This window comes from Cenococcum geophilum (assembly GCF_001692895.1).
Source record: "Cenococcum geophilum 1.58 unplaced genomic scaffold K441scaffold_1, whole genome shotgun sequence".
In the NCBI taxonomy this organism is placed as follows: domain Eukaryota; kingdom Fungi; phylum Ascomycota; class Dothideomycetes; order Gloniales; family Gloniaceae; genus Cenococcum; species Cenococcum geophilum.
This window is the reverse complement of record NW_027137559.1, coordinates 209,007-233,033: the sequence shown is the minus strand read 5'-3', so window position 1 is coordinate 233,033 and position 24,027 is coordinate 209,007. Positions and strand designations below refer to the sequence as shown.

The following is a 24,027-nucleotide window of genomic DNA, read 5'->3' as shown; positions in this document are numbered from 1 at the left end:
CTATATAATGGTTACTTTGACCTCCGTGGCCCCCGGCCTACCAGATATATATAAGGAGGAAATTAATGTCTTTTCTGATGAGCTAGTAAGTATACTACCGTAAAACTCTATATAATTGACTTAGAAGAAGGCAAGACGCTACTATAAATGCCCCTTTATAACCTCTTATAGAAAGAGTTATAGATCTTATAAAAGTACCTAGATAGTGCTCTTAAAAAGGGCTGGATTAGGCCTAATAAGTCGCCTACTAAAGCGCCTATCCTCTTCGTGCCAAAAGTAGACGGTATAATGCGGCTATGCGTCGACTATAGACGCCTAAATAAGATCACGATTAAAAATCGGTACCCCCTACTGCTGGTTGGCAAACTCTTTAATAGGCTTAGCTATACGAAGATATTTATAAAGCTAGATCTTTATAATGCGTACCATAGGATTTATATTAAAAAGGGAGATAAATAGAAGACCGTATTTAAGACATGCTACGGTCACTTTGAGTACCTAGTAATGCCCTTTAGTCTTATTAACGCCCCTATAACTTTCTAGAGCTATATTTATAAAGCTTTAGGAACCCTAGTAGATACTATCTACGTAGTCTACCTAGATAATATTCTTATCTACTTAAATAATAAGGATAAGCACGTTAAGCATGTTAAGTAGGTACTGTAATAGCTCTGCGCTTAGGGCCTATACGCCAAACTATTAAAATATATCTTTTATACTAAGAACGTTGAGTTTCTAGGCTTTATTATTACCCCTAGGGGTATTATAATAGACCCTGACCGCGTAAAAGCTATTAAGGAATGGCCTAAGCCTAAGTCCTATAGGGATATCTAGGTCTTCCTTAGCTTTGCTAACTTCTATAGGCGATTTATCTAGAACTACTTAGATACCGCATACCCCCTATATATATATCTTATATAGGCACATCGCGACCTAACGTTAGATAGGGAGAAGAAGAGAAAGCGTAAGTTAAAAGGGCCTATTAAATGGTATTAACCCTAGTCCTAGCCCGATGACGCGCAGTAGGCGTTTTATAAGCTACGCGCTGCGTTTATATAGGCTCCTCTACTTCGCCACTTTAACCCTAATCTACCCCTAATGGTGATTACTAACGCTTCCGACTATACCTATGGCGATATACTTCTACAGCCTTTAGGGTAAGGAGATTAACTCTACTAGCACCCGATCGCTTATTGTAGTTAGAAGCTTACTAGCCTAGAAGTATAGTACGATACGTATAATAAAGAACTACTTGCTATAGTATAATGCTTTAAGACGTAGCGCCATTACCTTAAATACGCCGCGTATGTAACGCGCGTGCTCTGCGATTATAATAATCTCCGGTACTTTATAACCACTAAAAGCTTATCTACTCGCTAGGCCTAGTACGCTAAGGAACTAGCTAAGTTTAATTTTAAGATTAAATATAAGCTAGGCAAGACAAATCCTGCCAATGTACTATCCCGGCGCCCGGATTATACTAAAGGCTTTAAAGATAGCAGCAAGAGGATACTCCTTAATGCTATACTGCCTACATTATAGCAAAAGTTGCGGGTTATAGGCCTTATGGGCGGCCCTGGTGCTACTACACTATACTAGCGAATAGCATGTGTATAGTATGCGAGCGACCCTTATAAACTTGGCGCCGGCGGACCAGAGCGTCCTACCATTCTCTTTAAGACCACTTTAACCGGCCTAATGGCGCTTAACCCTAGGGAAGACCCCTTAGCCCAGGCTACGGTCCCCCGCGATGACCTAGTGAGTTACCTGCGCATTATACGTTACTTCGCTAGCACCGACTTTACGTAGAGTCTCGTGCTATAATAAGAAGTAGTAGTAGCTACTTTAGCCAAAACGGCGTTTATAGAATAACCCCCTAAGTCACTAGTTAATTTTATTTATAGAGTATAAAAAAAGGACGCCTTTATACGCTTTATATATAATTAGTTAACCCAAGAATAAGTTCCCGCCGGTAATAAGGACTACACCCTTAATAATTAAGGACTTCTAAGGCAAAATAATAAGGTCTAGGTGCCGAATTGCACACTACTATAATAGGAGATCCTTAAGCGAAATTATAACGATCCTATAGGCGGCCACTATGGTTTTAACCGTACCTTTAAGGTAATCGCGTGGAAGTATACTTAGAATAGCCTTACCTAGGACCTCTGCAAATACCTAGATAATTGCGATACCTACTAACGCTCCAAATTGCGCCGCTATAAACCCTATAGTAAGCTACAGCCTCTCTAGGCCCCTACCTAAGCCTAGCGGCATTATTTACTTAACTTTATTACGGATCTCCTAGAGTCTAAGACTTTTAATAGCGTAGAGTATAACTCTATCCTTGTCCTTATAGACCGTTTTATAAAGCTAGTACGCTACTATCTAGTGCGTAAGACAATTAATGCTACGCAACTCGCAGAACTCTTATTTAGAGTCTTTATATAAATAGGGCCTTTAGATAATATTGTCTTTAATAGGGGTAGTATATTTACGAGCGAGTACTAAAGCACTATATGCTACCATTTCCGCGTTTAACGTAAACTTAGCACTATATTCCACCCGTAGATAGATAGGTAGATAGAGCGTTAGAACTAGGAGCTTAAGGTATACCTATGTATATTTACGAACTAGGAACAGTTTAATTAGGCCTCCCTACTTAAAGAAGCAGCCTTTGCCTATAACTCTAAGGTCCATACCATAATAAAGCATTCCCCCATTAAGCTTGCCTATGGCTAGCTACTAAACGTCCCGGATAGAGTCCTAGATAGCGTCTAAGACGCCTAGCAAGGTGGGGAGGGGTCTAAGTTAACAAATGTCTAACTCGCAGAAACGCACCTATAACGCCTGCGCCTTACACGTAAGGCAGCGGCGGCGTCAATAATGCACGCCTAAAAGCTTTAGGTAAAATACTATAATCGTTACCATCTGGCTAAGTATTTCGCCGTCGGTAAACGAGTCCTGCTCTCCTCTAAGAACATCCGCATGAAATATCCTTATAAAAAGCTTAACTACAAGTTTATGGGACCGTTTTAGATCTTAGAGCGCGTAGGGCAGTAAGCATATAAGCTAGAGCTCCCACCTACTATGGCACGGCTCTACCTAGTCTTCTATGTCTCCCTACTAGAGCCTTATAGGTCACACCCTAGGTTTTAACCCCCAGCAGTAAAAGAGCTTAAGGAAGGCAGCTGGGAAGTAGAAGTAATCGTCGCCCACTAAAATCGTGCTGGATAACCGTAGTACCTTATTAAATAGCTAGGATGGCCAAATAAGTATAATAAATGGAAATACAAGACAGAACTTAAGAATTGTTAATAACTACTAGATAAGTACCGCAAGCGGGACACCCTAGCCTTATAGCTGAAGCGTAGGCGAAAAGTAAGCGCCGCTGTTAAAATATAACCTATATTAAAGCGAAGCAGAGGACGTCCTAAGGGATTAAAGAATAAGTAACGACTGCTATAAGAACTACGGCATACGTATAGGGTAAAGTTTTAATTCATTAATATCCTACGCCCGTTTATAACCGGGGTCTATTTAACTGGGGTCCACGACCTACTAGTGACCCGCTAGTAGTAACCTGTACCGATAACTTACACTATTCTATATATATACTACGCAGATAACGCACAAGGCCAAAGTATAGGTTAGCGGCGGATTTAATGGGCATATAGCCTTGCCGTCCTAAACCTGGCTGTATGTAAGTAACCTATAAACCTACCCATAAAGTATATACGGCGCTACGCCGGTATAGCGTAAGGCTAAAGCAGGGTCAGCGGCGGGTTTAATAGGCATATAGCCTTACCGTCTATAAATCTAGCTGTATGCGAATAACCTACGACCGACCTGTAAGGTACTAGCGACCTGCCTACGCAAGCGAGCTTTTGGAATATTTCTAGTCTACCGAATTTAGGCGACGGTATTAAGCTCCACTAGCTCTACCTATTAAATGGACCAATTAGGATTTTCTATACTAGGTATGCAAAATCGCTACTAGCTTAGTTAAATATGGGGGAGTCTTGGCAAGGCAAATCTAACTAATTAAATAACTTCGACCGCCGGTCGAAGTTCCTTAACATCTTCGCGCCGCGCATATATACTACCCGTCTCTCTATACGCAAAATTAAGACGCTCTTTTTCCTCCAAATTTTTTCCTTACTAAGGTTTTTTATGGGGTTTTATTAAGGCTTAAGTATACGAAGGATCGGGGACGACCCTTTTTAAAGGGGGGGGCATTGTTAGGTGAAACCTAAGTAGATAGTTATATAGCTGTAAGGTACGGGCGACCCTGGGGTAACCCAGGGGTGACTCGCCCGTAAGGCACGTGCTCTACACATGCCTAGGGAAAACCCTTCCTACCTCGCACACAGACTCCTCCTTTTCCCTTAAGGATTTGTCTCTGTCTATACAATATACCCATTATTCTATCATTAGACTCCCTATCTATATCCTTACCTCACAGTACGAACAATATTAGTATTACTTTTACGCTAATATATAGGGCTAGATTCTCTATAGTATCGCACTAATTAGAAGTAACTTTCCGTATACCTATATCAGTGTTAACTAACTTAATAGCTACTACTAGCTGTAAAAGGTCGCGAAGCCAAATAGCGTTATACTTACCTATAGCAGCGTATATGCTATATAGCCGAATTGCGTTATTAAAGCCTGTAACCTTATTAGTGGATAGGCCCTACTTATACCTAGTTAAAAGAAGCTTTTAGGTCGAATTACTTATAAAATTACTACGTAGCTCTATAAGGGCGGTCCTAAATATAGAGCTCTTAGCGTCATTACCGCCCTACCGCATAACTTAATCTAGAACAGCTGTTCGGTTAATCGCCTTATAGGTGTTACAGCGACTTAGTCAATCGAGGCACGAGCGCCGTAGAACGTATGCAAGCCTGTATAATTGGTAGTCTATTGACCTAGATATCAAGATAAGGAGTAGAAGGTGGAAAAGGACATGTCTATATACATATGCCAAGGCTTAAGCGAGAGCCCCCTGACTAGATTTGTTACGGTGCCGTAACAATAGGCTCCCTTTTTATAGCTAGTGAGCTCTAACGGCTTAGCGGGTAGATTGCTGTATAAGGCCGCCTAACCTATAGGGGGAAGCTAATGAAAATCGCCTACTAGTAAGATGTTTAAGCCTCTAAAGTAGTTGTTATTACGCATAGGGTAAATTTAACGGAGGCGGTAATTAATCTAGGCTAGATATACTTACCCGATTATAGATTTCTTATTAAGGATAAGGTAGTGAATATCCTTAAAAGCTTATTATAGAGGCGCAAGACTAGTAGCAGGCAATTTCTTAAATAGATAATTTACTAGCAACCTTAATAGATTATATATAGTTCTGCCGTTAATACTAAAGGCAGCTACCCTAGTAGGGGCAGCTTGAGCTAATAGCGATGGCTTGCTATTAGCCCTTACTATATTATAGAGCGTAGTAGAGAGGACAGTAATAAAATGCGATTTGCCGGTTTCTACCTCTCCATTAATATTAATCCGTAGTAGGGGGGGGCCAAGGCCCGCTTAGATCTGCCTATAGTAATTAACTATAATATTATAGATATAACGCTAACCTAGTTATAAGGAGAACGGAGTTACTGTTTAGGATAGGCGGCTCTACGGTAGAGGCTATAGCCATACTTCCTACTAATAAGTCCTTTTATTAAGCTGTGGGTACGTACCCCAATACGTACTCCAGTTGTAGTTATAATTAAGCTCCCTATTACCAAGCCTGTCAGAATCCTTAATTTTAACTCCGTTGGTATTTTAAACGCGGGTATGCAGGGCCTTAAAGGACTAGTATAACTCTAAGTCGTCTGCGAAATCGCCCTTAAACTCATTAATATTATTAGCAGTTTTGTAACCTTCCTCTAGTTTCCAATTATAGAAGTAGTTAGGTAGGTATTAATAAGAGTTAATATAAGCCTAATAGGAAGCCATATAATTAGAGGCCCTAAATTTATTAGTATAAGTAGCTACTTCCTTATACTCCCTCTATGGGTAATAAAGAATAAGCTTTATACAGCAGAACTTATAATACTATAAATAGAAACGATCGCCGTTATATTACGGAAAGTATAATATAACTTAAGGCCTTGCTTTTAGCCAACGCTTATAAGTAGAGTAATTAAAATAAAGTAGAAAATTAAGGAAAGTAACATCCTCTACCCTATCTAGGCGGCGCTTATATTTCTTATAGTTAGACAGTCTATACCCTCTTAGTTGCCCATTATTAAGCTTATATATAGCGCTTTAATCGTCCTCCTAGTAGTAGTTTAAAGTTACTATATTCCTAGAGCCTTTATAAAGGGGAATATTAAAAAGTAGATAGTATACCTCCTGCGCTAGCTAATTGCGTTTAGTAATAAGCTTGTTTATAAACCTAGCTATAACTAAACTAAAGGTATAAAGGCTATTGGCGTACAGCTATACTAATTAGAATAACTCCTAGTAGAAAGTTAACTTCTTCTCTTTCTTGCTGCAATACTTGCCTATATAGTTAACTATTACTAATACGCTTATAGCGGGTGACGTATTAATATTCGCTATCTATGCTAATATTATAGCTGCATTATAACCATTAAGAAGCTTATTATTACGCTGTAGACAGAACGTCTAGTAATATGGATTTTAATCCTTTAATACAGCGGCCTTATTATAGAGAGACTGTGGAAAATAGAAGCGGCACTCCTTTACTCCAGTGGAGCCTTTCTTTAATCTTAAGCAGTAAGATTTGGTGCAATTATGGTGCCGTTAAAATTGATTAAGGCAGGCAGTAAGAAGCTTACTAGTATTAAGCTGTTCTTTATAGCTAAGAGTAGAAGGATATCGAAGATTGGAAGGCCTAGATTGATTAGGATTAATTATAGATATAAAAGTAGCCCAGTACTTAGTAAAAGCCGCCCTTAATTTAATAGCTAACGGATCTAGCTTTGGGGCTGTTAAACTCTATAAGAAGCCATATATATAGCCGCTACCTTATACCTACCACTTATATCGGGACCAAAAGTCAGTGCTATTAAATAGGCCTATAAGCACGTGCTTCCTAAACAGATTGAAGCGGCGATATAGCTAGTAAGCAGCAATATATAGATTATTATTAAGATTCTAAAAAGTAATCTGGTAGCGCTAAGCCTTATTAGCAGCCTTATATTTGTTAAATAGAGGTATATAAGAGTGTAGATTATGCTAATATAAATTAGTAGCGCTAAGTATAAAGAATAGAGACCCGCTCTTAATATTCTTAGTATAAGCCGTAAGCTTATTTCTCTTCTNCCTCTAGTAAGGTNTAGTACCCTTAAGGTTCCGTATATGCTATACAATCTTATTTAGTAACTAGCTACCCCTATTGCCATTTATAAGATTACTAAGCTTATTTAAAGATAGACTATTCTTATTTAATCGGCTATAGAGGAAGCGGGTGGCGTTAAGGGCTTGCTCTCTTATAATCTAATTAAACACGTAGTAGCGAAATAAGGGGTGGCGGCCAAACTAACCATCCTGATACTTAAGTATATGCTTAGTATACGCAGCTAGGGTAACTGTACGGCTTCGTGGCATATTAAAATCGGCTTTACTATAAGGAAACAGAGTAGGAAAGGCGTTACGTATAATAAAACTAGCTGATCGCTTAGAGAGAGGTATCTGTCGTATAGTAGGAACCTTTAGGCCCGCTTATAGGTCTTATTAGTGTTAAACCTTACGACCTAAAAGCTCTAATTTATTAAGGTTAGGTACTAGATTAGGAACTAAAGTATCTAGTACATTATTATTAAATTCGCCGTCTAGTATATTACTGCCAAGCTCGGCAGGTAAAGGATTAATAGTAGGACATTGTATAGGAGTAGTAGGGTAAGCCGTTGGGCCACTAGAATTAGACTCTAACTTATTAATATAAGGTAGCTAATCTAATATAGAGCCATTTTTGGGTAAGCTAGTAAGCTAGGTGCTATATATTTTAATATTATAATAATTAGGATAATTAACCTTTAGAAAGTAAAGCCACTATACTATAGTAGAGCGCCTTACGGTATACCGCTTAGTAAACCGCCAACTTAGGTATTTGCTACCCTCTATTACCGCAGGCCTTACGACCAGTATATCGAGTTTAGTAGGTAGCCGTGGCAGCTGCCTCTAGGTCTTTAATATGTTCTAGCTAAAGCAGCAGACGTAGCTAGTATAGCGATATTGCTAGCCGCGTATACGCATGACTTATAGATAAACGTATACGCGCGCAATTAGAAGCTCCTCTACCGCGGTAAGTATAGGTAGGAAGCCAGGAACAGGCCCCGGATTAAGCCCGTTGCTATTACCAAATAGGGGAGGAAGGGTTAGATCCTTAAGGCTATTAGCGTCCTTAATGCAGGCTTTACATACACCTATATTGTCACCCTCCGTAGCTAGGTCCATTTAGAACCACCGCTCCTTATAACGACTGCACGTCTCTATACGTTCAGCCTGTAATATACTCCTAAACTTCTTAATTCACTCCTAATTAACAGCTGAAATGGGTAGTAGTGTGGCCGTAGCCGGAGCTTACTATAAGGGAGCTTACCGCAAGGGAGCTTGCCGCAAGGAAGGTAATATTAATGGTAGGGTAGGTATTGGCGGTAGAGTAGGTATTAGCGGTAGAGTAGGTATAGGAGCTAGTTCCGGCAAGTATGGAGCTTTATTTATGGTATATAGCGGAGGAGTAGGCGAGTGAGCTTTACCCCGCCAATTAAGAATGCGGTATTCCCGTTATATTGCCCTAATTGTCTTCCGCCGTTAAGCCATTTCAGGGGTATCTTGGCTATTCTGGCCGCGAGGCAGGAAGGCTTTCTTGGTATCGTTTTTAGGTAGAGTAGTTCACTAGCGCCTTATAGGACGATTCTTAATAGTAGAACCTAGCTCTACAAGAGCTCTCCGCTTATTTGAATTATATTTAAAGATCTAGAAAAGTAAGTAAAAGTAGAAGTAGTATATAGGGAAGACGCGCCTTTAACCGATATAACTAATATAGCTTTAAAAGCTTCTTTAAAGGGCCGTCTTTAACAAAGTTAAGGCGGGGCTTATAGATATGGCACTTGCTACACTTAATTACAGTAAGATCTGCCATGTTTACTGTATATATAGTGGTATTAATAGAGGTCAATAAAAAGGAACGTGCTAAGATATTTTGATGTTCATAATATTTTAATGTTCGTCACGTGAATTCTGCCGTAACTTACCGCGCGCGCTTTTTTTTCTAACTAATTAGAAGTCTACTTTCCAACCAATCAGAAGCTAGCTTGGCGGGGTTTGAATTCCAGGACCCGAAAATATAGACCACTCGTACCTCGGGTCAATAAACCAGAACCGACCTAGGCACGTCATACTTGTTAGGCGTAAAAAAATATTGTCCTTCTTTAAGGCATACAAACTAGACTCATAGCAAAGATCTTAATCATACATCAGTTTCGATAATCTTTACCATTACCATAACTTATTAGTGTTCTAATAGGAAGTTGGTGATGACGAGTACCAGCCTCACAATCTTAGATGTTGAGGGGTGGTGGGGTGTAGGTGGATCAGCCTTTCTCCGCACACGTTCTGTGTCAGCCTACCAAACGAAACTTTCGATATTCCACCTCACGCCCGTGCATTTTTCATTTACAACGATGGCAGACTATTCCAGACCTAAAACGCCAGACGGGCAGGCCAATGGCACCTACACTCCACGTACTCCTCGCCATACTGGTCTCGCACTTACAGAATACACGGCAAATCCCTCCCCACCGCCGTCGTCGCCAAAGCCAAAAACACAGTCAGCTGTTCCTGAGGCATTCCTGCTTCCCAATGGGTACCCAGATGTATCTCCTCGGCCTTCCTTACTGCCTCCAAGCCCAGTCAAGGTTGTCTGACTGGTTCGCAGTACTTGCGACTAATTCTCACCTCCAAAGTGTACGAAGTGGTCGAGGAAACGCCACTGACGCATGCACAAAACCTCAGCAATCGATTGGAATGCCAGGTCATGCTAAAACGGGAGGACCTGCAGCCCGTCTTCAGTTTCAAGTTGCGGGGCGCATACAATAAGATGGCTCATTTGGATCAGAAATATCGCTGGAAGGGAGTTGTGGCATGCTCTGCGGGTATATAGACACTTGGAAGTGAGATGCGACCATTTAAGCTGATTTGGGGCAGGAAATCATGCTCAAGGAGTTGCATACTCTGCAAGGAAACTGAAAGTTCCAGCGACCATCGTTATGCCGTCCGGGACACCAGATATCAAACACAGGAATGTCTCACGGCTGGGAGGTTCTGTCGTCTTACACGGCGCAGACTTTGACGCGGCAAAAGAGGAGGCACACCGGCTGGAGAAACTTCACGGCCTTATAAACATCCCACCATTTGATGATCCTTATGTAATTGCAGGTCAAGGTACCGTAGGTATGGAATTACTCCGGCAAACCAATCTACAAGACCTCGAAACTGTGTTTTGCTGCGTGGGTGGTGGAGGGCTCATTGCCGGGATTGGCGTCTATATTAAACGAATAGCCCCGCATGTCAAAGTCGTCGGAGTCGAAGCTTACGATGCTAATGCCATGGTGCAGTCCCTCCAAGTGGGGCATCGTGTTGTCCTTAAAGATGTAGGTCTCTTTGCCGACGGAGCTGCTGTGAAGATGGTAGGTGAAGAAACGTTCCGCTTGTGTCAGGAGGTTGTAGACGAAGTTATCCAAGTCACTACAGACGAAACCTGTGCTGCCATCAAAGATGTCTTCGAAGACACCCGCTCGATTGTCGAACCAGCTGGGGCTCTCGCCCTCGCTGGTCTCAAAAAGTACGTTGCGCGCAATCCCTCGCCCAACAAGAACCGTGGTCTCGTTGCTATAGCCTCAGGAGCAAACATGAACTTTGATCGCCTACGCTTCGTTGCTGAGCGCGCTGCATTGGGTGAGGAGAAAGAAGCACTGCTTTCCGTTACTATACCAGAACGACCCGGCGCATTTGCTGCGCTCGTTAGGGTCATCTACCCGATGGCCGTTACCGAGTTCTCATATCGATACGCATCCCCCGGGGCGGCGAACATCTTAGTAGGTGTCTCACTCAACGCTGCTAGCCGGACGCGCGATCTCTCCGACCTACTCTCCCGGCTCGCTGCTGAGGGCATGGCGGGAACTGATCTCTCGGGCGACGAGCTTGCCAAGTCACATATCAGATACCTTGTTGGAGGTCGTAGCGCCGTGGCCGACGAAAGGCTCTATATGTTTGAGTTTCCAGAGCGTCAGGGTGCGCTTTTCAATTTCCTTACAACGCTACAGCCGGGTATGAATATCAGCCTTTTCCACTACAGAAATTACGGCGGTGATGTAGGGAAAGTATTAGCCGGGATACAATGCCCCAAAGGCGAGGAAGAGGGTCTAGAGAAATTTCTGAGGGAGATTAGATATCCTTTCTCCGAGGAGACCAATAACCCGGTCTATAAAATGTTCATGAGGGACTGAACTTTATGTGGTGGTTACATAGGATATGAAACTGTTGTAAGAGATATTTTAATTTACGGGGAGTTATGATGGATTGAATTGCTGGGTTGGCTTAACTAGTGGAGATGATATCCTCTGAAACGGTCGTTATTGCAAGGGTGCGAAAAGGCTTCGGGGCAGATTCGAAGGAGTTCTATAAATTCTATCTAGGTCTAGAACTATAGCTTTCGCTAAGAACAAGACGTTGTGTAAAGAAGAGAAAGGAACAACGCGAGAATCTTATATTAAATAGTTAAGGGTTATCTCAGTTGACTCAGACCCTCGGAGAGAAAACCCACCTTACCTCCTGCAAACTCCTGAGCCAATCAGCGGCTGGCACCGCCACACCTCTATAACCCCTGTGACTCCTATAAACTCCTGAGCCAATTAGCGACCGGCGCCGCAGCCTAATGTACGCCACGGGTATTAGCGCTTGCGCTAGCTTTAGCAGCTAATTATAGAGTGCTAAGGTAGATTCCTCTCTAAGGGTCTAAGAGATTATAGGCGCCTTTTATAAAGGCTATACAGCCTCGCTAGTAGAAGCCAGTTCTATTACCTTTAACGTTATATATCGCCCCCTAATATAGCGCTACTTAGCTCGCCAATACCTCTATTTAAAAGCTTATCTCTTACTCTATATATTATATCCGTAATAGAGCCCAATTATCCCCCTAATAGGCGTCTATCTAAGCAGGATACTTAAAGTCCTCTATTTAGCCTTTCGAGCCTACCTACTCTTTCTAGCCTACTAGAATACTTCGTTAATATATTTAAGGATTCCTCTAATAGCGATAACTAAATAGATAATAATAGCTAACCTAATACTAGCGAGCCTAAACCTTTCTTATTAAACTAAAGTATATAATAGCAGAGGCGTATAAGGAAGCTATAAGCCGTGGTTAATACCCTAAAATAAAAGGGTTAGAGCTTTATATAATTCCTATCTACCTAGGTTAAAATAGACGATGTAGATAATAGGGGGGTTATAATTAGGCACCGTTAGTATAATCGCGTTAAAAGATAACGGCGAGTATTATTAAATGTAGTTATAAAAAATCCGCAACTTAGCTATATTCGAGGGGCAGTTATACTAGTAGGGTCTTTTACTATAGAGCTAGACCGCCTTATCTAGGAGCTATACTTTAATATATTTAATAGGACGTTAAATATAAAGAACTTAGACTTTAAAGTCGCCTTCTATACTATACGAGATATTACCCTAATATAGTATATAACTTTACTATAGCTACTTAGTAACTAGCGCGCCTATAGAGCAAGTTATTAAGTAAGAGGTTAGAAGGCAGAGGGTTAGGACGCTTTAGTTAGGCGGGCGTATACTATTACTAGTATAATCTATTCTTCTAGAGCTAAGAAGCGGTCTAATTTCTTTACTTTACTTATAGATATCTATCTTATAGGCTCTGGGGTAAAAAGGAGGGTGTTTAAAACGCTATCCGGCTTTAGGCTATATTATAGCTATTATTTAGTAAATTATATTATAAATAGTATTGCTAAGGAGGTAGAGGTATATTAACTATCTTATATCTATCTCCTATAAACTCCTAGGCTAATTAGAAGAGCTCCTATAAACTTCTATAAACTTTTATAAACTTCTATAAACTCTTAGGCTAATTAAAAGGGCTCCTACGGACTCCTTTAGGGGCTAATATTTATAGAGGCATCTTAAGACCCTAGCGTATAACCCATAAACAGTGGTTATATATAATAATGTAAACTTTAAGAACATAAAATGTAATAAATTGCTTAGTTATACGTCTATTATACATTCGCTAATAACCGCTGCCATTATATTTTATCCGGAATTACCTTTATCTAGGCTATACTAATTAATATATAATTTAACGAAACCGCTGTAACTTAATAATATCTTCCAATTACCTGGCTTTATTAAAGACGAGTTAATAGTAAAGATTAGCTATTACCTTATCGCTAACGCAATAAAGGGGGTTTATCTATATAGGGTAGAGCGCGTCTTTACTAAAAGTGATCTTTTCCCTTAAATACTAAGTATACACTATATTAATACCAAAAAGACTAAGTTCTAGCAGTTTAGTACTATAATAGAAGATAAGGGTACTATCTAGGGTATATACGGCGTCTATAAGAATATCTTCCTTAACTAGCTTAAACTTTAGGCTCCAGATAACCCCTATAGCTCTGCGTATAATGACTTTACTAATTAGCTCTAGCTTACCCATAGTAACTAGCTTACTGCGTATTATATTAGGTTGGTAAAATAGAAACAGGCCCACGCGGGTTGTCCTTTTAACCGTTAGAACTGGCTTCTTAGTATACCTTTATAGTTTTATATTAAGATAAACCTATATAATACTATTATATATACGCATTTAGCGCCTAAGGACTATTAAGGGGAGGCGCTGTAACGGAACCTTGTAGTAGGAACTATAATAGGTTCTGTTAATAGGCTAGGTATATAGGAAATACAAAGACAGTAGTTAACAACGTAATAACAACTAGTAGAGTGGTTGCCTAATAGATTAACTCCAATTATATTCTAAAAATCACTACAAGGAAGGAACTATCTAGGTAGGGACTAAGGGTCCTTAAATACACAACCATACTCCTAAGAAAGTTGTTGCTCTATCTGCTTTGTCTACTCTATTTACTCTATTATTGTTAGGAATAAGGCAAGCGGTTATCACGTGACGCCGCGGCACTAGCGTGGCGAGGAGCCTTAAGCTCCTCGCCCTTCCTTATTCCAATTAAGAAGCTTTATTAACCAACATTACTATAACCCTACTCAAGTAGTCGTTATTGGTAAGTCACCCTATATAACCAACACTAATTAGTGGTTAAATATACAGTCAACCACAGAGCAGCTAGGTTTTCGAATAGAAGAGATAGTCTTATATAGGGGTGCTATATGCGCTTATATGGAATGGATNCCAGCAATACTGTACTACCTTAGACTTACGGAAAACTAGTAACAGAAGTGTTACTAAGTACTAGGAGATACTAAGTTGCGTCTATTACGTAGAACAACCGCGTTTACAAAGATTTGGTTAAGTACTTTAGGTTAGAAGTATTACTAAACCTAGGATCCCAAGTTAACGTCTAAAACGCGTTAAATAACGTCTAAAATGCGTTAAATAACATCTCGAATTGCCTACCTCTTAACAGTAAACCTACGAGATCCTACAAAACCGAAAATCCTACCTACCTTCGACGTACAACACCCCATCAATTCTATACCTACTATAGCGTTAACCTACCTAAAGAAGTATAAGGAAGATATTAACCTAAAGATATAGAACAAAGCTATAATTAACCTTGCAAACACTAAACCATAAGACCTAAACGGATTCTTATTATACCGCATAGCATACTACAAAGACAGTAAATACAATAATACCGCGCTATAGGAATATATAAGGGAGGACTTTATTAGATAAACAAAGAAAACATAGGCTCCCGCGAATAAGGATATTATATAAAACTTCCGTAACTTTTTACAGGAGTATAGAGTATTCGTCCCTATAGACGGGGGCGTTATTAGAGACAATATTTAGGAGCATATTATTAATATAAAAGAAGAGCACAAATAGACTCCATAAGAGATTAAGATTAAGCACCAAATACGCGCTATAAAGAAGTTTAACTCTCAAGGGAATTCTAATAACGGACAGCCACAAGCTCTATCTATACAAGCTCCATCTACACAAGCTCCGTCTCCACAAGCTCCATCTACACAAGCTCCGTCTACACAAGCTCCGTCCGCGCAAGCTCCGTTCAACTCAAGCGCCAAAACGTCTCCTCTAACCCCTACCACGCCTAGGCAGCCTCCGCAGGGATCTCCGCAGCAACCACTACAGATAACCTCAGGCTATCAAACACCTCAAGTTCCTCAGGCTGCCGCATCTCAACCTGTGCCATAAGCTCCGTCTATACAAGCTCCGTCTCCACAAGCTCTATCCACACAAGCTCCATCCGCGCAAGCTCCGTCCCACTTAAGCGCCAAGACGTCTCCCCTAACCCCTACCGCGCCTGGACAACCGGCACAACAAGCCAGATCTATAAACAATATCCTAACCCACCAGCAACCTCCGCAAGAACCTCCGCAGCAATCTCTGCAGCAATATCCGCAGCAATCTCCGCAGTAATTTCCGCAGCAATCTCCGCAATAAGCCTCTACTTCTCCACAAACATTCAACAAGCTTTAGAAGATCCAGCATAGAGGGGAATTCTAAGACTCCTATAGTTCCCAAGGTAGCTACAAAGGTAGCTACCAGCGTAATTCAGATAGGAAGTTCTCGTGGAGGGTACCATAAAGAGAGAGTAATATAGGGGGGGGAAGGGAGCGGTTGGAACGGCATAGTCACGCAGGCAATCCATAAAAGAAAGAACTGCCAGTATCTACGATTCTATGCCGATCTGCCTACAGAACCAACTCTATACTAGCACCGCACTGCTATATACCATCGACAAACCAATAGCGCCGCTATGCCTGCTATTACAATACTAATCGCGCCAATACGCCTGCGATCTACCGACCGAATAATCATGCCTATACGCCTACAATTAACCAACCGACTAATAGACAAGCTCTATACTTAACCACTATTACTACCGCTGCTAGTACCGTACTACTACCCAAACAGACTTTTGCTGCTTCCACCTACAGCTAAACCAATACCTTACTGCCTTCCTGCAGCACTACATCCACAAAAGAAGAATTGCCAGAAGCTTCTTATGGAACTTAGTAAGATAGATAACGGTACTAGGGCATACTACCTGCGATATTCTACGGACCCTAATTCCAACCAGCCAATCAGGATTTTCCATCCCCGGGATAGAAAATCGCTATTGGCTCGCTTACCACTAGCGCCTTAGCGGCCTTCATAAGATATCCACCTACTCCTACTTCTAAACGATTCTTTCTCCTTTCTCTTCTTCTTCTTAGTTTAATATTTTCACTAAATAGCAATTTACAAGCTTTAATTTGGAGGCATTTATACGAGCCGCTATAAGAGGCAAATTTTAGGACAGCAAGACTTATATTATAATGGCAATAGTAAGTAAGGAGGATTTATATATATTACGCTAGTCAAGCAGTATTTATATATAGATGGCAACCACAAAAAAAGAGTTGCCAGTGTTAGGAATAAGGCAAGCGGTTATCACGTGACGCCGCGGCACTAGCGTGGCGAGGAGCCCTAAGCTCCTCGCCCTTCCTTATTCCAATTAAGAAGCTTTATTAACCAACATTACTATAACCCTACTCAAGTAGTCGTTATTGGTAAGTCACCCTATGTAACTAACAATTATAGATCTTATAGATTATATAGATCACACAGATTATATTACGTAACTCTGCTTACTATTCCTCGTTATATAGTTCCACGGGTTCTATCCTAGACCGTACTTATATTAACTAACTAGCTTCTTCTAACTCCTCTCTAAGTAGTTATAATATTATACTTAAAGCGTTCGTAACACTATCTCCCTCCTCTCTATCTTTGTCCTTAAAGATACTTAGCATTTCTAAGTTATTTACTAGAGGTATAATACCTATCTAATTAATTTAGTTAATATTATTACTTATAATACCTAAAGCACCTTCTTCTTCTTTAACTCTTTATTATACGCGTATAGTCTCTTCTATACTGTCGCTTAGTAAAGTAATACTATCTCTATATTCTTATTGCGTGAAAGAGGGGTTAGTTTATATTACGTTAGTAAGTCCTTTATCTTAATAACCCTCTTCTTATATAGAGTGTACTAAAGCAAACATTTAATCGTCTTATAATATTCGCTTAATTTCTAACACTAAGTATACATGTCTTATAACTCTTAATAGTCTCTAAGTTCCCTAAGTAATTTATTATAGGGTCTTATGTTTAATCTACTGCTATAAAGCTTAATGGTAAGCTGTCCTTGGCGCTATTTACGGTCTAACATGCCTTAAAAAAGTCCTTATATATCCTTAAAGCTTAGCGTCTAGCTTATGCTTATCTTTAGCGTTTAGAACGTGTCTATAAAAAGATTTATTTAAAGAAGTAAAAACTTATTTAATAAGGTTTATAAAAACTTAGTAATAAAAAAACGGATTCTCTTCTAATAGAGAAGGAAATAACTCTAAGTAATTTAGCAGTCGCTCTTCCTAGGTCCCCCTTAGGTAACTTATTCTTTAGCGATTCCTCTTTATTAATATTACTTAACCTTTTCTCTTCTAATACTTCTATACCTTTCCTATAGCGTTCTTTAGGTTCTCTAGTAGCTCCTAGGTAGTCTTATTATAGCCTATCTACTTTACTTTATACTATGTTTTATCGTCTACGTCCTTATAACTAACAATCTTTAAAACTTACTATTTATTTTCCTCTTATCCTCTATATATGTCTACTTTATAGACTAGTGGCTTAACATTTCTATATACTAGCTCTAGTATTACAATGTACTATATAGGGTAGATCTTTATCCTAGCTAGTAGGTTTAACTTAAATATAACCGGTAAAATTTTTTATATAATTTTAAAAGGTCCTAGTCTAATATAGTCTAACTTCTTACTTAGTCGTTAACTTTTAAAATTTTTATATAATAGCTATACTTTATCTCCCTCCTTAAGATCTGGTTCCTTAGATCTCTTAGTATTATAGTACTTTTTTATCCTTTGCTATACCACCTTAGCTATTTCTATAAGGTTTGCATAAAGATTTATTAAACTCTTTATTCTTTACTTAGCTGTACTACTTATCTTCTTTACTTAACGTAGTAATAATAAGGTCCTTAGCTTATATCTATAATTCGCCTTAAATAGTAACGTGCCCATTCCTTCTTGTGGTGTTATATTATATATAAACTATATAACTGGTAATAGCAATACCTAATTATTCTATATATAATTAATATAATACCTTAGATACTATTCTAGTGTCTAATTTAATCTTTCTATTTAACCGTCTGTCTGTGGATAATATACGGTAAAAGTTACTACTTAAACTCTTTACTCTGCTAAGAATACTTCCTAAAATGCTGCTATAAATCTTAGATCTCTATCCAATATAACCTTATTTAGTACTCTATGTCTTATAAACACTTCTTTAATATAAATTCTAGCGATATCTTCTGCTAATATTTCTTCTATGTATACTATAAAGTATCCCCACTTCGTAAGCTTGTCTATTATTACTAAGATTATATTATAATCTTATCCGGTAATAGGATCTCTTAACTTTAGTAACTTAATAATAAAGTCCTATAATATAACCTCCCATAGTCTCTCTAGTATTTTAATAGGTTGTAGCTCTCTATATAGCTTATACCTCGTCGGTTTGTTTCTTTAGTAATTTAGATATTCTTTTATAACTTACCTAGCTAGTCCCTAGATTCTATTAATAATATACCCCTCTTAAAGTCTTAACACTAAGCCTATAGCTCTATTGTGTCCTTAAGTTAGTTCTTTATAAAATAACTTAATAAACTCCTTTGTAATAGATCTTAGTACATATATCGCTTTTTAATTTTTGTACTACTCTAAGTCTAGATCCTCTGCCTATATATCTTAGATCTTTTATATCTAATTACTCTCTAGTAAATTATAGATCTGTTCTTCTTATATTGCTGCAATTTTTGGATAATTATATCTAATTAATCTATCTATATCTTTTCGTAATAAAGCCCCTAATGGCTTTTTATTATTTTATAGTTTAGCCTTTCTACTTAGAGCGTCTACTCGTGCATTTTCTATACCCTTAGTATACTAAATCTTAAAATGGTATTTTATAAGCATCTCCGCCTATCTAACCTATCTGCGATTAAGTTCTTTTATTATTAGGAACCCCGTTAGGTTCTTATAATCTATTTTAACTATAAATAGTTTTTTTTATACCTTATAAGAATAATCTCTATTCCCTTAATACTGCAACTATACCTAATAACTCCTTATTATAGATATCATAGTTTAGTTCCGGTAGTATTATCTTTTAACTATAATATACTACTAGGTGCTATCTATCTTTATATTTCTATAGGAAGCACGCTCCTAGTATATAGTCTAATACATCCGTCTTAACTACTATCTCTAGCCGTAGTTAATAGATCTTAAGAACTGGCTCCTAGGTAAATAACTGCTTAATTTTCTTAAATAGTTCCTTTTATTCCTCTCCCTATACCTATAGTTCTTCTTTCTTTATTAATCTTATAAGTGGCTTAATATCCTTTAACCATTAAGCTATAAACCTTCTATAGTAATTGCAGAACCCTAAAAATAACCTTAACTGTGTTATATTTTCTAGTTCTTGCCAATTTACTATAGCTTTAATCTTCTTTGGATTTATATTAAGTTGGCCTAGTTTAATAATAAATCTAATAAAATCGGTCTTTCTAGTAAAGAACTCGCATTTCTTAATTACTACTAGCATCTGTTCTTCCTATAGTCTCTTTAAAACCTATTTAACATATTCTCTATATTCTTCCTTACTTATTAAGTAGATAATAATATTATTAAGATATACTATAACAAATTCATCTAAGTACTCTCTTAATACATTATTAATACGCTTCTAAAACATTACTAGTACGTTTATAAGCCTAAATTATATAACTAATAGTTTATATAGTCCTTCCTTTAACCTAAAGGCTGCCTTTTATTTGTTACCTTCCTTAATTCTAATCTAATAGTACGCCCATCTTAGATCTATCTTCGTAAAGATTTACGTATTACTAATCCTATTTTAGATTTCGCTAATTAAGGGTAAAGGATATCTATCCTTTCTAGTAATGCTATTTAACTATCTATAGTTAATATATAGCCTAAGTTTTCTATTCTTCTTTAGTACGAATAGTACTAGATATCCCGCTAATAACTGCGATAGTCTAATATATCCTTTTTAAAGATTTTCCTAAATAAACTTCTTAAGTACCTATAACTCTTTTTCTATTAACTTATAAGTTGGGTAGAACCTTAAACTTATTCCTAGTTCTAACTCTATTTTATAGTCCTATACTATATAATCTAACAGCTTTTTACTTTTTAGTAATTATAGTTTCTTACTATACTTGTGGTATCTCTTTAGTATATAACTTAATCCCTAATTGGTTTCTTTATATATCGCTCCAACTTAGTACTATACTAACTTAGTTTATTATTACATCTTATATTATCGCGTATCCCTAATATTAACCTAACCTATAACCCAATTAATCTTTAGATTATATTTCTGTAACTAAGGCATTCCTAGTATCGCCTTATTATTCCCTAATAGTAATATATTAAAAGACATCTTAATTTATCTCCCTTTAATAGTTAACTAAATAGGTTCTATTTTAAGGTTAATAATGCCTCCTCTATAGGCTATTAGATCTCCTAAAATTATTACTAATAGATAAGGGTGCTCTTTTTGCCTATATAGTAACCCCATCCTTTTAACTACTATTAGTAAGATATAGTTTTGTATTACTCCACTATCTACTAATACTTCGAACTATTAATCTTGCCAATTAACTTTTAGGTTTAGGTATTGTCCTTAAATTCCTTTAAGGGTCTAAGGCTCTACTACTAGCTCCCTCTAGTCCTATAGGCCTCTACTTTTCATAACTATTAGCTACTTAATCCTATTATACTTAGTTCATTCTTTAGCTAATGCCTAGTTCGCTTTTTATCTTTAATATACTATAAATAGGTATTTTCTAAACATTCCTACCATTATTATTTATCTAAGCATTCTTCTATAAAGAATCTTCCTAGTTAAAGTATTAAACTTCCTTTTTTTTTTAAACTTCTACCGGATGCCAGCCGTATATACATTTAGCATTTCTATACTATTGTTTATCTATTATCTAGTATATCCTTATAAAGTATTTTTAATTCTTTTCCTTTAGATTCTTATGCATCTTATATATATTGTCTACGTATATAACCCATAATAGCGTATAGTGTGCTAGGTGCTTTAGGTTAACTCTTAGCTCGTCTTTATCCTTAAGTTTAAACCTTTATTATACTAATCTAAACGTTATAACTTTATTCGCAGGTACTAAAATATATTTCTCGCTTCTCTAGTTCTCTAATTATTCCTCTAGATCCTTTAATATCATAATTAAGACTCCCTTAATATAATTTATCGCTTTTTCCGTAATTAGGTAGTCTTAGATAACTTTTTCATCTAACTATATATAGAAATCTTCCTACTTATTATTATATCGTTGCCTATACTACTTTTAGTATAGCTGCTAGAGTGTATACAGTCTATCCGTAAGGAAGTATCTTCTTATTACTGCGTTATAACAGCCTTTTATATATCGTTTTTTGAACCTAGTAGGAATCCCTAGATCCTCTTTATTTTCCAGTTTAGTAAGCCACTTAGCTCTTAGTGTGCCTATTCTTAGCCTATTAGTAATTCTTTATATAGGTACTCTATCCCTTATATAACCTAGTATACTAAATCTCTTATTTAGTTTCTGTTCTTGCTATAAGGTAATTCTTACCCTAAATTCCTCTATAGTTTCTTTCTTTTCGCGTCTTATAAGTAGATCCTTAAAGTCTTTTTACTTCTTAATCTTAGTATTAAACTCTTAATCTTTAGTCTAAACATCTTATTTAACTAATAAGTCCTCTAGGTCTATATATCTATCTCCTAATCTAACTGCTGTTTATATTATAAATTCTCTAATCTATAGCGAAGCCTCTAGCTTCTTTCTTATAGGTATCTTTATTCGTACTCCAAATTCTTAACCCCTTAAATCCTTTAATCCTAAGCTTACCTCTTTCTTAAGCTACGCTCCAGCCTTAGTCTAACTAGGCTTTACTAGTGTTCTTATCTCATCTTAAGAGTCTTAAATCTTACTTATCTTATTTTAAGAATCTTATGCCGTTAGGAACACTTATCCTAAGCTTATTTATATATTCTTAAACTAAGCTGCTGCCCTACTCCATCGGTTTGCGTCTATTATAGGTCCTTAAGCATACCTTATCTCTTCTTAAGAATCTTAGTCGTCTCTTATCTCGTCTTAAGAATCTTAAGCCTTTAGCCTTTTGCCTTTATTAAGTAGTAAGCTAGCACTAGCAGTTATCTACTTACTTAATCGTCTCTAGATATTGCTCCTTCCGTCTTATAAAGCAATAAATGCCGTATCTAACGGTGTTATAATACCTATTACTAAACCTTACTCTATAGCGGTCTTAGTCTCTACTTCTATTATATTATTAAGTTTTAAATACCCCTAGTTGGTTCCTTTACTATCCTTATCGCTGTTAATTAATAAGTACTCTAACTCTATTATTATTATTACTAATTATTATCCGCATATTACTATAATATCTTAATCTAGCTTATAGAGTTAATCTTATTCTTTATCTAACTCTTTAGTTCCTTTAAGTCCTCTTAACTCTAGCTCTTATAGCCAATAGCTTGCACTATACTTAGCGTCTTTATAAATTTGGCATACGTTATTATAATAAAACGCAAAACTTCTAATTAAATATTCTTTTATTCCTTACAGTACACTATTATCCCTCTATATATGTATATTACATACTACTAGTCTAGTTCCCCTTACTGCGTAATAACTCTTACCACTTCTATAGTCTCTAGCGAAATAACCCTATTTTTTATAATTTATATAAGCTCCGTCTTTAAACTATTGCTTTTACTATAGAGTCCGCTCAAACGTCTTCTGCTACTAAAATCCTTGGTTTAGCCTATACTCCTTAGTCCTATAATTACTTAATCCTTAACCTTTAGGTTTCTATAGTTGCTTTCCCTATCTCTTATAGGTTTCTCTAGTACCGCTTAGGTCTATTAGCTCTACGCCATACTATAGTTTCTAACTTAGCTTTAGTTGTTACGTGCTTTACGTCTTATATAACTATAAAACTCTATCTTAGCCTCTCTTAGCCTATTCCCTTTAGAAGATCCTATTGTTAATCTTAATCGCTTAATCTATTAATTCCCTTAGGGTGTCCGCATCTTCCATTAGAATAATTACGTTCCAGACTTTAGCCTTAAGTCCCTATTTATACTATACTATAAGCGCCTTATCGTTCCATTTAACCTATATAGTAAGTATTTAAAACTATATCGTATACTTAATTACTAAAGTTCGCTATATTAGGTCCTAAAGCTTTCTCTTTACTATAGTTATTGCTTCCGGGTCCCTAAATATCTATATTAATTATTCCACAAATCCTACCTAGCTAAAAAACACAAATCGTACCTCTTAATTGGTAGTAGTTATTCCGTTAGTTTATATTTCTATTAAATAGGGTTTAAACCATTTAAGTGCCTAACCCATTAGGAATAGTCCTACGTAGGCTATCTAATCTATTATTATAGCTAACTTGGCCCCTTCTTATATAACTTTAAAATATATTTACGTTAGGAATCCTTTAAGCTTTAATCTCTCCCCTAAGAATCGTTTAATTGAAGGTAACTTAACCTTTACTACTCTAATCCCATTAAGTCTTTCTTTAAGTGTTTAGTTGTTCTCGTTTAACCTATTAATAATTTCCTATAACTGCCTAATTATAACTAGTTGTGAGTCAGTATCT

The 24,027-nt window shown here is 37.4% G+C and overlaps 1 protein-coding gene across 1 annotated transcript; it reads left to right on the top strand.

The window, feature by feature from the left end:
• The first annotated feature begins 9,769 nt into the window (after positions 1-9,769).
• On the top strand, positions 9,770-11,761 carry K441DRAFT_650101 (threonine dehydratase I). Its single transcript, XM_067646980.1, has 2 exons — positions 9,770-10,130; positions 10,183-11,761. Exons 1-2 carry the CDS (start codon positions 10,076-10,078, stop codon positions 11,481-11,483), a joined length of 1,356 nt encoding a protein of 451 aa, XP_067510180.1. The 5' UTR covers positions 9,770-10,075; the 3' UTR covers positions 11,484-11,761.
• Positions 11,762-24,027: the final 12,266 nt, after the last annotated feature.